The following is a 13,745-nucleotide window of genomic DNA, read 5'->3' on the forward strand; positions in this document are numbered from 1 at the left end:
ATTAATTGGGTTATATATATGTTATATAAGTTGTATTAAAAAGTTGTATGAACATATTGAATTAAATATGCATAAATGGATGTGAAAGTTACACAAATTTCCACCAACTAGAAGGGTGAGGAAAGTAGAAAAAGAAGTGTAGTAGATTTGTGAAATGTGACAGACACCAGAATTTTAAAATCCTAGAGGTTACGATAAATTAAGAAAATTATGGGCTGAATTACCAAGCCAATATAAAGTGAGGGAACTGTAAAGTAAAATTAGTACATTAAAGTAATAATAAAATGGAAATAAAAATAAAAATAAAATGAAAATGGTATAGCTGTCATCAGAAATGGGGGGGGAAACATATTTAGAAAAAGGTCAAATATAGGTAATGCAAATATACATTACCTATATCTGATATCAGCAAAAATAATTATTGATACATGATCAGGTTAATCCATCAGGGGGAATACACCTGACCATGTATCAGGAACTACTTTCCTATACTTGTCCATAGTAGTAGAAGAAAAGTGAAAGACAAGTAATGAAAATGAAATTAGCACTCTCTAATACAATATGGACAAGGTAAATGCAGCTTAATTTATTGAGGTATAAGTAATGTTGTTAAAAATAAGTATTGTGTTAGAATAGAAAAAGGTCTAAAATGAATATGTAGAATTTATTGTAGGATTTAATTTTGTACAGATAGGAATTCAATTTAGAACAAGCAAATAGTATAAGGGTGAGGTATTAAATTGGGGAAGGGAAAAAGGAGTATTTTAAATAAATAAAGAAGAAATACAGCATGGAAAGTAGGATAGTAGGAACGTTTGTTTCACTCCTGACTTTCTGATGTCTATTTCTAACGGGAAAAACATTAGAAATAGACAGCAGAAAGATCAAAAGCATAGAAAAAGTAATTAAACAACACTAAGCTTGCTGGGGTTGTGAAGCCCAACCTTATAGTAAGGGCTCTGGCATTTGTTAGCTTTAGTATAAAAGGGAAATAATACCAAAAGCTTGTATAGAAAGGAAAAATATGTGGGTTGAACATGCCGAGAAACGAATCTAAAACAAAATCGAAAGTAAAATAAGACAGTGAAAGTGTATGATAACTGGAGTATTACAAGTAATGCTAAGCAAAACAGCCTGGCGGGAAAAATAAAGGCAGGGAGATGAAGTGAATCAATTGTAGAGTAGATTGAATGCAAGCAGGTTTCAACCAAATGAGCAATATATTTACATGATAAAGCAATTTACAGCAGTGAAGCGGACTTAATAGTAAGCAGCGCGCAAATTCAAAATAGCAGGAAGTGACCTATATAGTTGTATTTAGAATACAAGTGCATGAAGATAATTTATAATTAGCACTGGAAAAAGAGACGTGGTTTGAATAGTATAGCTTTAACTAGTTTGAATAGTATAACAATGTGATAAAGTCATACAAAATTAAACATTACCGTTAATATATAAAGAATTATATTGTGTCAAAAACCATTTACACATCAGACCAAAAGATAGGGCTACGTTATAATAAGCTGAATAGTAAACGTATCAGAAAAAGAAAATAAGAATCGTAAATATTTTAAGATATAAATAAATTTATAATCCATTCAAATTTGCATGAAGGTACAACCAAGGAAAAAGAACTGGTTTAAGTCCATAGAAAAAAGTAACATGGTGACTTAAGATCCAAAAGTGGTGTAGTAAAGGATCCAATAATAAAAAAACATGACATAAAAGAACATAAAATAAGCCCATGAGTAGGAATTGATTCCATGTATATAAAATAGACAGATCCACAGGTAGTATTAGGTGTGAATTTACTGTGGAAATAATAGTAAATGATACCAAGGAAAAATAATCAGTTAACATCATAACCAATGGTAGTAGTTAAAAATCCAGTTATGAAATGATATAATTCCAAGAATATAAGTAACATGGAATAAGTCCAGGAATATAAAACAATTCCATGGAATTGTTTTATATTCCTGAAGAAACCACAGGGGTGAATTAACTGTGGAAAAAATAGTAAATGAAACCAAGGAAACAGAATCAGTTGACCAAAGGTAGCATGGTTAAGAATCCAATTATTAATTGGAATAATTCCAGGAATATAAGTAACATGGTGACTAAAGATCCAAAAGAAGTAATTCCAATGGAATTAACTATAGCATGTAAGAACAGGAAAATAAATCCATGTATATCAAATTAGATGTATCCACAGGAAAAAGAATTCACTGTGGAAGGAATAGTAGATGTCTCCCAGGAAAAAGAACCAGTTCACAAATCCACTGGTAGTGTAGTTAAAAATCCAATTATAACAGTATAGGAAACAAGACTATGGACATGAAACAGTTTTCACTTCAGAGGGAAGAATAACAAATAATTCCAAGGAGCCAAATATTTTTGGATGTCTTTATAGCTAATAGTGATGTAGTTAGGAGATAATATAAAGTGATATATACAAGAGTTAAGTGGTATTGACCAAAATCACTAAAATCTGAAGGCTGCTATATAGTTTTAGTGGAAATATCTAGAAATGGATATTAAAAGGAATAGTATGTTAACATAAGCTTGCAAAATCTAAGACCCACAAAGGTAAATTCTACATATAATATAAACCTTATCCTAAAATAAATTAGTAAAGTCGGTAAAGACTCAGTATTGGTAGTTAAATATCAATAAGCCAAGATTCAACATGGGAAGTTAATTATAAGTAATCTCATGAATGATTATTAAAACAAATCTAATGGATATACTAGAAAAGTGAAAAGTGAAGCAGAGGAAGCAATATTTGTAATGTGCTTGTGCCAAGAGAGATTAGAAGTAAAGGAAATCCCCAAAGAGATATATCATCTTGCCTAGAAATTGGAGTGTCACCAAAGATAAGCATAGGAGCAGAAGAATCCTTTTTGTGAGATATAAGACAAGACAGAGTTTTAGAAGGATTGAAATCAACTAAGTTGTCTTTGCCCCACTGGAGAATTAACTGGAGATTGGCATTTACGGAATTGGTAGCGGATATTTGAGAAGTTGAAGCTGGAAATTTTCAGAAAATATGTATGAAGGAAGGTTGTTCCAGAAAACGGCAGTAGAATTAATAAACGAGAAAGATGAAAAGTTGGTTTTGTGAGTTTGAAGTTGGACAGTAAATGGATGTTGGCTGGTGGCGGCATGTGTTCAGACTGTTTTGAAAGAGAGGGTGGGAAGGAATTATAGAAGCCAATTGAGAAGAACAGTGCCCATAGAAGTATCTGAAGAAAAGGCATGCAGCAGAAACAGTACGTCTATGAGACAGAGAGTGGAGAGACGCTGTTAGAGAGGAGTCATTAATTAATCTAAGTGTCCTCTTCTGAATGGAATCTAGGAGCACGAGAGAGGTTTTGGGGGCAGTGCCCCAGACGGGGAAACAATATTCCATGGTAGGGCGGATTTGCGATTTGTACAGAGTGAACAGCTGTTTGGAAGAAAAGTAACGCCTAGAGCAAAAGAGAAGACCAAGTTTTTTAGCTGCAGAGGAAGCAATATTTGTAATGTGCTTGTGCCAAGAGAGATTAGAAGTCAGGATAATCCCCAAAAGAGATATATCATTTTCCCTAGAAATCGGAGTGTCACCAAAGATAAGCATAGGAGCAGAAGAATCCTTTTTGCGAGATATAAGACAAGACTGAGTTTTAGGATTGAAATCAACTAAGTTGTCTTTGCCCCAATTTAGAATTACTTGGAGATTGGCATTTAAGGAATTGGTAGCAGATTTTCGAGAAGTTGAAGCTGATTGAGCAGGACAAGGTTTCTCAAAATGATAAGTGGAATGCAATCTGCTATCATCGGCAAAACTATGGATAGGATTTTCAGTCAATGGAAGGTCATTAATATACAAGAGGAAAAGAGCGAGGGGGGAGGAAGAACTGAACCTTGGGGGACACCGGCATTAGTGAAGTTAGAAGACAGAGAACTATCTACCATCACCCTCACCCTCAGTGAGCGATCAGAGAGAAAACTGGATAACCGATTACAAAAAACAGTTGGCAAACCATAAGATGGAAGCTTGTTTAGAAGACCTTTATGCCAAATACGATTGAAAGCCTTTGAGATGTCAAGAGCAACTGCTTGTGTTTCACGGAACTTTTAAATTGAATTAGTCCATAGATGGGCAATATAAGCCAGAATATCACCAGTGGTTCGACACTGACGGAATCCATACTGGCAATCGTTGATCAGACGGAAGGTTTCTAGGTAGTTTAAGAGTTGGCGGTTAATTGATTTCTCCATTACTTTAAAAAGAGTAGCCGTAATTGCAATGGGACGATAATTGGATGGGAGGGATTTGTCACCCTTTTATGGAACTGGCTGGATATGAGCAAATTTCCAAGCAGAAGGAAAAACACCTTTGGAATAAGAAAGTGAAAAAAGGCGGCAAAGAACAGGAGTAAGTTCAGGAGCACAGGTTTTGAGAACAAGTGGAGAAATTCCATCGGGACCTGGAGCTTTCTTAGCATCAAGATTTGTCAAAATACTTCTGACATCCTTTTGATGGAAGACCACAGGAGGCATTGAATGGAGCATGTTGAGAATGGTGGGAGGTGTTTTACCAAGATCATTAATACATGAGTTGGAAGAAAAATGGGATGCTGGAAGGTCAGCTTTATCCTTGGCTGAAGTGACAACAGAACCACCTGGTTTTGACAGAGGTGGGAGCAGAGATGGGCAAAAGTTGTGGTCAATAGCTCTGGCAAGAGACCAGAATGCTCGGCTACCATTAGTGCAAGAAGCAAGTTTTCTTCTCTTAGCCTGTTCAAAATCTAGTTTGGACTGATTAATATCTGCTTTACAATTGTTGCGAGCTTTGGTGTAGGCAGAAAATGAAACTAAAGAAGTGGAAACAAGCCAATTACAATATGCAACATTTTTCTCTTGAACAGCCTTTGCATCTTTATTGGAAAACCAAGGTTTAGATAAAGGATGAGATTTTAAAGTGGAGTGTGGAATAAAGGATTCCATTCCTACAAGAATAATTTTACTTACACGATCTGAACAAACGTTGACATCAGAAGTGTTGAAACAGTAATCCGACCAAGGAAAAGAAATCTCGCAGGTCATCCCATTTTGATGACCTACGAGATTTCTTGAACCGTTGAGATAAAGGTTCCATTGGAGAAGAGACAATCACCAAGTTGTGATATGAGGTGCCTAAAGGTCCACTCATTTTGACTGTGTACTTAGAAGGGTTGTTTGTGAAAAAAAGATCAAGCGTGTTGGTTGTTTGGTTATGATTGTCCAGTATTCTGGTAGGTAAATGAACAATCTGTGTGAAGTCATTAGTAATTGCAAAAGCCTCAGCATCTCGACCAGCTGGGTGGGTGTGACTAGAAAATGGAAGCCAGCTGGAGTTGTGAACATTAAAATCACCAAGGAAAATTACCTCACTGTTAGAAAAGTTGGACTGGAGAAAGTCGAGTTGTAAAGAGAGGAAGTTGAAGAGCTCCAAGTGATTAGTGGAGTTGGGAGAACAGTAGAGACAACAGATGATGTTGTTCTTGTTGTTGTTCGGTTTAACGACACAAGGGCTACTAAGGCCCAACTGTGTCTCTTTATCGTTAATTGACAAAAAGCATTCTTCAAACAGGCCTCTGAGGTTGGGTATGTTCATATTGTAGTTTTAAATGTTTTTCACCAACCTTATGTAGAAATAAAACACAAAGAAAACGAAAACTGGAATCTTGATAACTATGTATTTAGAATAAGTTATATTTGTCTGTATTTACAATAAATTATATTTAACTTTACAACTAAAATATATGAAATATACATATAAAATATACATTAAAATATACTGGGTTAAGAACAATAAAATACATTAAAATATACTGGGTTAAGAACAATAAAATACATTAAAATATACTAAATTAAAATCGATAAAACCAAAGCTTTCGAAGGCTCCTGCCTTCTTCTTCAGCGGTATTTTCTTTGTTCTGCGGTGCGTCTTTAAATACCACGAACGGTATTTAAATATGCTTCCTTATCAAGAACGGTGGTTCTTGATAAGGAAGCATATCTAAATAAGGCGTTGGATTTATTGAATGATCATACAACCTATAAGGTTATTCAGAAAAGTCCACTGCTTAGCTTGGAACGGCAAGTGAATAGAATGGTACAGAGTTGGCTTAAGTCTAGCAAAATTTCCAAAGAACAATATTGGGTACTGCATGCTACAGGGAGCCAAATACCGAGATTTTATGGCTTGCCCAAAATTCATAAAATGGGTGTACCACTTAGACCCATAGTTTCATTTATAGGCAGTCCCACATATGCACTATCTGGTTTCTTAGCCAAATTATTATCTCCATTAGTAGGACTTTCTGAATTTAGTATTAAGGACAGCAAAGACTTTGTGCATTTTATTAGAAGCCAACGCATAGAAGAGAATGAAATTATGATATCTTTTGACGTGAAATCTCTATTTACGTGTATTCCGATTGACCATGGAGTGCGTTGTGCACACATGGCCTTACGGAGAGATACTACTCTAAATACTAGAACACAATTAAATTTAGAGGATATTGAGAAAGGTATAGAATTATGCCTCTCAAGCACCACTATGGTGTTTGATAATACTATGTATAAGCAGGTTAACGGTACAGCCATGGGCTCCCCCATTAGCGCAATTATAGCTAATTTAGCTATGGAGGAGCTCGAGGCTAGAATATTTAATGTTAGTGTTCTCCCTATGCGCCCCTGGAAAAGATACGTAGATGATACGTTTTCAATTATTCGAAAGGGGAGTGAAGATCAGGTGTTGAATATTTTAAATGGCTTCTCCCCATTCATACAATTTACCTCGGAGGCAGAAGAAGGAGGAGTTTTGCCGTTCCTAGATGTGTTGGTCTGTAGGGAAGACCAACAACTAAAGACTAAGGTCTATAGGAAATCGATGTGTAAAGGTCAATATTCGCACTACAATTCAGCTCAGGCCAACCATCATAGGAACAGTGTGGTTAGAACATTAGTTGACAGGGCAAAATCACACTGTAGTACCTCCGAGGATAGGAAGATAGAGTATGAACGTGTCACGACGGATCTTACAAAATGTGGCTACCCCCAGAGGATTATAGAAAAATATATTAAAGGAAATCAGAGGAGAGGCGAATCTTTTACGCCAGTATCCACTGCATATATTCCCTACTATCCGGGTCTAACCGATCACATAACTAGAATACTAAGAAATTATCAGACGCGTTGTGTGCAGCTTCCGGGGGGGGGGGGGAGGCTGCACACAATCGTGTCACGAGTAAAGGACCCCATTCAAAAAGAGAATGCAAGTGGGGTCATATACAGTATTAGATGCCCGGATTGTGGGGAGTGTTATGTAGGGGAAACAAAACGGCGTCTCAAAGACCGTCTGGGGGAGCACACTAAGGCAATAAGAAGTGCGGACTATGGTAAGTCCGCCGTGGCCGAGCATTTTTGGGAGAAGCAGCACCACATCTCCCCGGACGAGGCTATCATCACCGATCGGGCGAATAAGTTCTGGGACCAGAAGTGGCTTGAGAGTTTGCAGATCTGTTCCACAGTGAACATTAATAGAGATAGAGGAATGCGGATCCATCCCCTCTTTGAGGCTACTATCCTCAGAAGGGATGAACGGTTTCACATGACCCACTCTCGAGCCACTTCCGATTTCGTAACACAAGAGAACGGAACACGTGGGAATGAAACACGTGATGAGTACCGTGAACCTGCTGGTATTTAAAGACACACCGCAGAACAAAGAAAATACCGCTGAAGAAGAAGGCAGGAGCTTTCGAAAGCTTTGGTTTTATCGATTTTAATTTAGTATATTTTAATGTATTTTATTGTTCTTAACCCAGTATATTTTAATGTATATTTTATATGTATATTTCATATATTTTAGTTGTAAAGTTAAATATAATTTATTGTAAATACAGACAAATATAACTTATTATAAATACATAGTTATCAAGATTCCAGTTTTCGTTTTCTTTGTGTTTTATTTCTACATAAGGTTGGTGAAAAACATTTAAAACTACAATATGACAAAAAGCATATTGTTAGAGAGATTAAATTATATGCTTCTGTACAAACCAATATGTTTTAGATATAATAAAAGTTCTTCAATATTTACTTCATTTCCTAAGCTGCAAGATAAATCAGGTGATATATTCAATGTAGAGAGTGACTGAAAAGCATTTGACCGGATGGTTGAATGTAAGGGACAATCAACCAGGAAATGACTGACTGTAAGTTGCATCTGGCATGATGAGCACTGTGGTGGGCTTTCACCCAATAATAAAAGAGATGAGTATGGTGAGTGTGTCCAATTCTGAGTCTTACCAGTACCACTTCCTCTCGTCTGTTTCTTCAGAAGCCAGACAGCCACAGCTTTGGATCTTCTTTTATCTGGTAAAGTTTATTGTTAGTGTCACTTTTCCAGGTCTGTGACATTTATCGTAGCAGGATTTGCATATGACAGACTTAAAATCAGAGAAAGGAACCTGAGAATGTTGTGAGAGAGCGGTTTGAGGATGTTTAGCAGCAAAGTCAGCACTTTCATTTCCCGGAATGCCTGAATGGCCAGGGATCCAGCAAAAACTGATTGACTGATTGGACACACTGCAAGTGAATAACTAGTGGCCGGCCTGTGCATGTCTTTTTAGAGCTGTACCCTAGAAATGTAAGGAAGATTGGATCTCACCATTAGTTGCATCATATGCCTCAACTAATGCTAATGTTTCTCTGGAATCATTTCATACTCATGGGCTTATTTCATGTTCTTTTATGTCATGTTCTTTTATTATTGGATCCTTTACTACACCACTTTTGGATCTTAAGCCACCATGTTACTTTTTTCTATGGACTTAAACCAGTTCTTTTTCCTTGATTGTACCTTCATGCAAATTTGAATAGATTATCAATTTATTTCTATCTTAATATATTTACGATTCAAATTTGGTCTAACGTGCATGTGGTTTTTGATACAGTATAATTCTTTATATATTAACGGTAATGTTTAATTGTGTATGACTTTATCACAGTTAAAGCCATACTATTCCAACTGCTTCTTTTTTTCCAATGCTAATTATAAATTATCTCCATGTACTTGTATTCTAAATACAACTATAGAGGTCACTATTTTCCTGCTATTTTGAATTTTCACGCTGCTTACTATTAAGTCCGCTTCGCTGCTGTAAATTGCTTTGTCATGTAAATATATTGCTCATTTGGTTGAAACCTGCTTGCACCATGCTGTTTTGCGTAGAATTACTTGTTAATACCCCAGGTACTGAACACTTTCACTGTCTTATTTTATTTTTGGTTTTGTTTTAGATTCATTTCTTGGCATGTTTGGCACACACATTTTTCCTTTCTACACAAGCTTTTGGTATTAGGTCCCTTTTATACTAACGCTAACAAATGTCAAAGCCCTTACTATAAGGTTGGGCTTCAAAACCCCGGCAAGCTTAGTTTCGTTTAATTACTTTTTCTATGCTTTTGATCTTTCTGCTGTCTATTTCTAATGTTTTTCCCGTTCGTTAAACTATTAGTGTAATATGAGGATGAAAATAACATCCTTACTATCCTACTTCTCTTGCTATATTTCTTATTTATTTAAAATACTTCTTTTTCCCTTCCCCTTCCTCAATTTAACGCCTCACCCTTATACCATTTGCTTGTTGTAAATTGAATTCCTATCTATACAAAATTAAATCCTATAATAAATTCTACATATCCATTTTTTTTACTTTTTATCCATTTTAGACCTTTTTCTATTCTAACACAATACTTATTTTTAACAAAATTACTTATACCTCAATAAATTAAGCTGCATTGGAACTACCTTGTCCATATTGTATTAGAGAGTGCTAATTTCATTTTCATTACTTGTTTTGGCCTTTCACTTTTCTTCTACTACTATGGACAAGTATAGGAAAGTAGTTCCTGATACATGGTCAGGTGTAGTCCCCTGATGAATTACCTGATCATGTATGAATAATTATTTTTGCTGATATCAGATCATGCATATTTGCATTACCTATATTTGACCTTTTTCTAAATATGTTCCCCCCCCCACATCTGATGACAGTTATACCATTTTCATTTTCTTATTAATGTACTAATTTTACTTTACAGTTCCCCCACTTTATATTGGCTTGGCAATTCAGTTCATAATTTTCTTAATTTATCGTAACCTCTAGTAATATTTTGTCACCTTTCTCAAACCTACTACACTTCTTTTTCTACTTTTGTCACACTTCTAGTTGCTAGCAATCTGTGTAACTTTCACATCCATTTATGCATATTTAATTCAGTATGTTAATACAACTTTTTAATAAAACTTATATATACTCTTGCATCCTTTAATGCTGCTTTGCACTTTTAGGTGCATCTGTCATATCTATTTATTAATTTTGCATTCACTGAAACCATTTCATCAACTTTATACCTCTTCTTTTCATATGTAACTCTTTGAACATTACCTTTATAGGGTTACATTGAATACTCATTTATATATATATATATAAAATGTTCAGCAATTTTGATCTATGAATTTTATTTCTGGTGATAAGCTTTCTCATTTTAGAGAAAAAACACACACATATACACACTCAACCTCCACAGTTGGATTTGATTATTTATAGTAATAGTAATAGTCATATATTGTGAGAATGTCACAGGCTTTTGCTGCATGGAAAGGGGAGAGGGGGGGGAACCTCCAACCAATTAGATAAGAAAGCACAAATTATATGCTTCCCTCCTCACACAGGTAAGTATGTTGATATTTGTATTTATTCAACCTGCCAGCCTCGACTAAACTACCTGTGAAGTCAACCTGTTCCAGCAATCAATGACTTGCTGGTTAAAAGAAAATTTTCCTAAAAACCTAGTCTAAATCTCCTTCCCTGTAATTTGAATTTATGCCCCCGAGTTCTGAAATTCTCTATAACAGCAAAAATTCCACCTTTATTCATTTCACTAACCCCCCCCCTCAGAGCCTTATAATCAGGTCACCTCTGAGGTGCCTTGTTGGCAAGCTCTGTAGCCCACACACAGAAAGTCTTTCTTCATATGGTCCTCATATACCAAGAATGCAAAAGCAGTGCATGAAATATATTTATCTACTACTCCACACTGTGTTAAGCACTGCTACACTGTCTATAATACATTTATTGAGATCTGTCTAGCCACAACTTGGTGTACAAAAGTGATTACTCAATTACATAATCTCATAATTAAAAATTAAGATTAAGTAATTTAATTCTGGTTAATACCCTAAACTGGATTTTATAAAGACCTTTCAAAATAATACACATTTTTGTAGATGCAAAACGTGAGGGGAAGGTCATAGATAAACATACAATCAAGAACAGCTTTAGTTATGTATGAGATTACTATTTAAATCATTTTTCTTTTTGTGAGCAACCCAACCACTAAGGAACTCGATAAACTTTTTCTCATGGAAATCATGCTTCCAATTCATTCATTACATTTTATGGTCAATTATCCATGTAGAGTTTGTGTTTTCACTTTTCTGTTAATGTATCTCTATATATCTAATTTTGACTTTTTCAAAAATAAAATATCAGAAAGAAAAATTTCATGGTCTGAAGTTTGTAAATTAAACTTCTATACATATTTTTTTATTTATTAATTCATTAATATTTTTATGCTTTTGAAATTTTGTTATTCAAGGTAATGCTATCTGTTTTATTTAAATATACCTTGTGAAGTACTTACATCAGAGTTAGGAGTAAAATGCAGAGCAAAAGTAGTTGCTTGTTTCCTAATTTCTTCATCTTCATCTTGAAGTAATGTTAAACTGGCTTCATACAACCTAAAGGGAGGGAAGATAATAAGAGTACTTTATACATAAAACTGCAAAGTATTTTAATATTATTTGAATTCTGTATGTAAGGTGACAATAACAAAGGTATTACAAATGCTCTGACAAAGTAATCAGATCAATTCTGTAAAAAAAAAAAAAAAAATATCACTAGCTTTTTACTGGATATCACTTTCAAGGTATTCTCCATCTGACTTCATACATACATTTCAGTATTTTTGCCATGCTTGGCAATACTCTAGAAATTATTTTCTGTAAGTACTTTCAGAATTGCTGAAACTTCAAATGATTCACAAAATGATCTTTCAAGTTTTACAAACCTGAAAAAGTTGCATGTATAGTGGATGTGTATTCAAACTGTCAGCCTCAACTACCTGTGAAGGCAACCTGTTCCAGCAATCAACAATGCGCTGATAAGAACTGCCTGGTTGGCTGTTGTGGCAGAACAAATTCATAATGGATAATTCCTTTGATATTAATGCGATGGCACTGCTGAAGGGACCTCCATAAAATGATTTCTAGCAATGTTTTCAAGCATGAGAGAGAGAGATCCTAAAATGTGTGTATAAAGTCAGGAATGCATCTCAATGACCAAATCCACTAAAGGTTAGTATTTTTTTTTTTTTTTTTTTTTTTCACTGAATTAGTAAGGCTACTGCACTGTTAGTTCTTACACACACAAACAGGGTTACTGCTATTGTAATGAAAGACACTCCTTTTTTTAAAGTAGTATGGTAAATTTATCAATAAACTCTAAAATAGAAAAAAAAAAAAAAAAAAAAGATTTAAAAGATCATTATACTAGTAGCCACCAAGTATAAGCAATAGTTCCAAAAAAATAAAATAAAAAAATAAATAAATCTGCACTTCATTTTTACTTGTTCAGTTTCTGTTTTTTAACATCATCTTAATATTTACTAAGCTGAATTATTTAAAGGAAATGAAATGTCTAGTGTCTATTCATTTAAACAAGTCCTGCAGAACTTGTTTTTAAAACACAGAGTTTCAGACTTGTGGTGACTATGGGAGCCCCATAAAGAGAGTATCATTATTTCTACATGTTTATAATTGTAGTTAAAGAAATACTTACTGCTCTCAACAGGATACACAAGGGTCCACATTGAAAACCAATTTTTTTTTTTTTTTTTTTTTTTACTATTCACTGCACTGCATGATTACTGTTACTCTATATATCATAACATTATTTTGTTTCAGAGGAAAGCATGAGTGTTTTAGAAAGAGCAGTATCTGATAATTATTAGTCACATACTAACAGTTGAAACAAATCAATAAAGCAACTTTTATTAATCACATAAACAGAAACATAACTTACATCAGAAGACCAGTGACAATACAAATGATGACAAGAACTTGGAAAATTCACTACAGTGAAACATTAATTCAATATGTAAACACTAATTCAATATATAAATTAATTCAATATGTTTTACATATTGAATTAACACATTAATTCAATATGTAAAAGGAAATTTTGAAAGTTTTTAAGTAAAGGAGTGGGATTATATTTCAGTGCGTGTGTTGAAATATTTTGATAATAAATTCTTCAAAGCATTATGCATTTCTGTCTTGCTGGCTTTGTTCCCTCATTTTTGAATAACATAACCAAAAAGATAAATCTAAATATAAATTAAAATTTCAATAATTTTAACTCAATAAGAAGTTTTCTTTTGAATGAAAAATTTGAATGAAACCTCCCAAGTTTCACTCAATTTATGGTTTAATCTAAAATTCGCTGAACTAACTTTCATTCTTCTTCTACTATTTTATACTTATTCTCTGGAACAGCCTTTCTCTATGTGTATTTCTTGAGAATTACAACCTGGAAACCCTCAGGCCATGCCTTGAGTACTGCATACAGGTCTGGAGACCTCATTTT

At 34.4% G+C, this 13,745-nt stretch overlaps 1 protein-coding gene across 1 annotated transcript in view; it reads right to left on the minus strand.

The window, feature by feature from the left end:
* The window catches only part of LOC150085022 (tRNA (32-2'-O)-methyltransferase regulator THADA-like), a 177,228-nt gene that overhangs the window by 36,275 nt on the left and 127,208 nt on the right, over nucleotides 1-13,745 (minus strand). The window contains exon 22 of the mRNA XM_090376437.1: nucleotides 11,743-11,839. Within this exon, the coding sequence (XP_090232563.1) occupies nucleotides 11,743-11,839 (97 nt within the window). The remainder of the gene's footprint in view (nucleotides 1-11,742; nucleotides 11,840-13,745) is intronic.

Source organism: Mastigoproctus giganteus, chromosome 6 (assembly GCF_048544385.1).
Source record: "Mastigoproctus giganteus isolate SK-2022 chromosome 6, ASM4854438v1, whole genome shotgun sequence".
Taxonomy (NCBI): Eukaryota; Metazoa; Arthropoda; class Arachnida; order Uropygi; family Thelyphonidae; genus Mastigoproctus; species Mastigoproctus giganteus.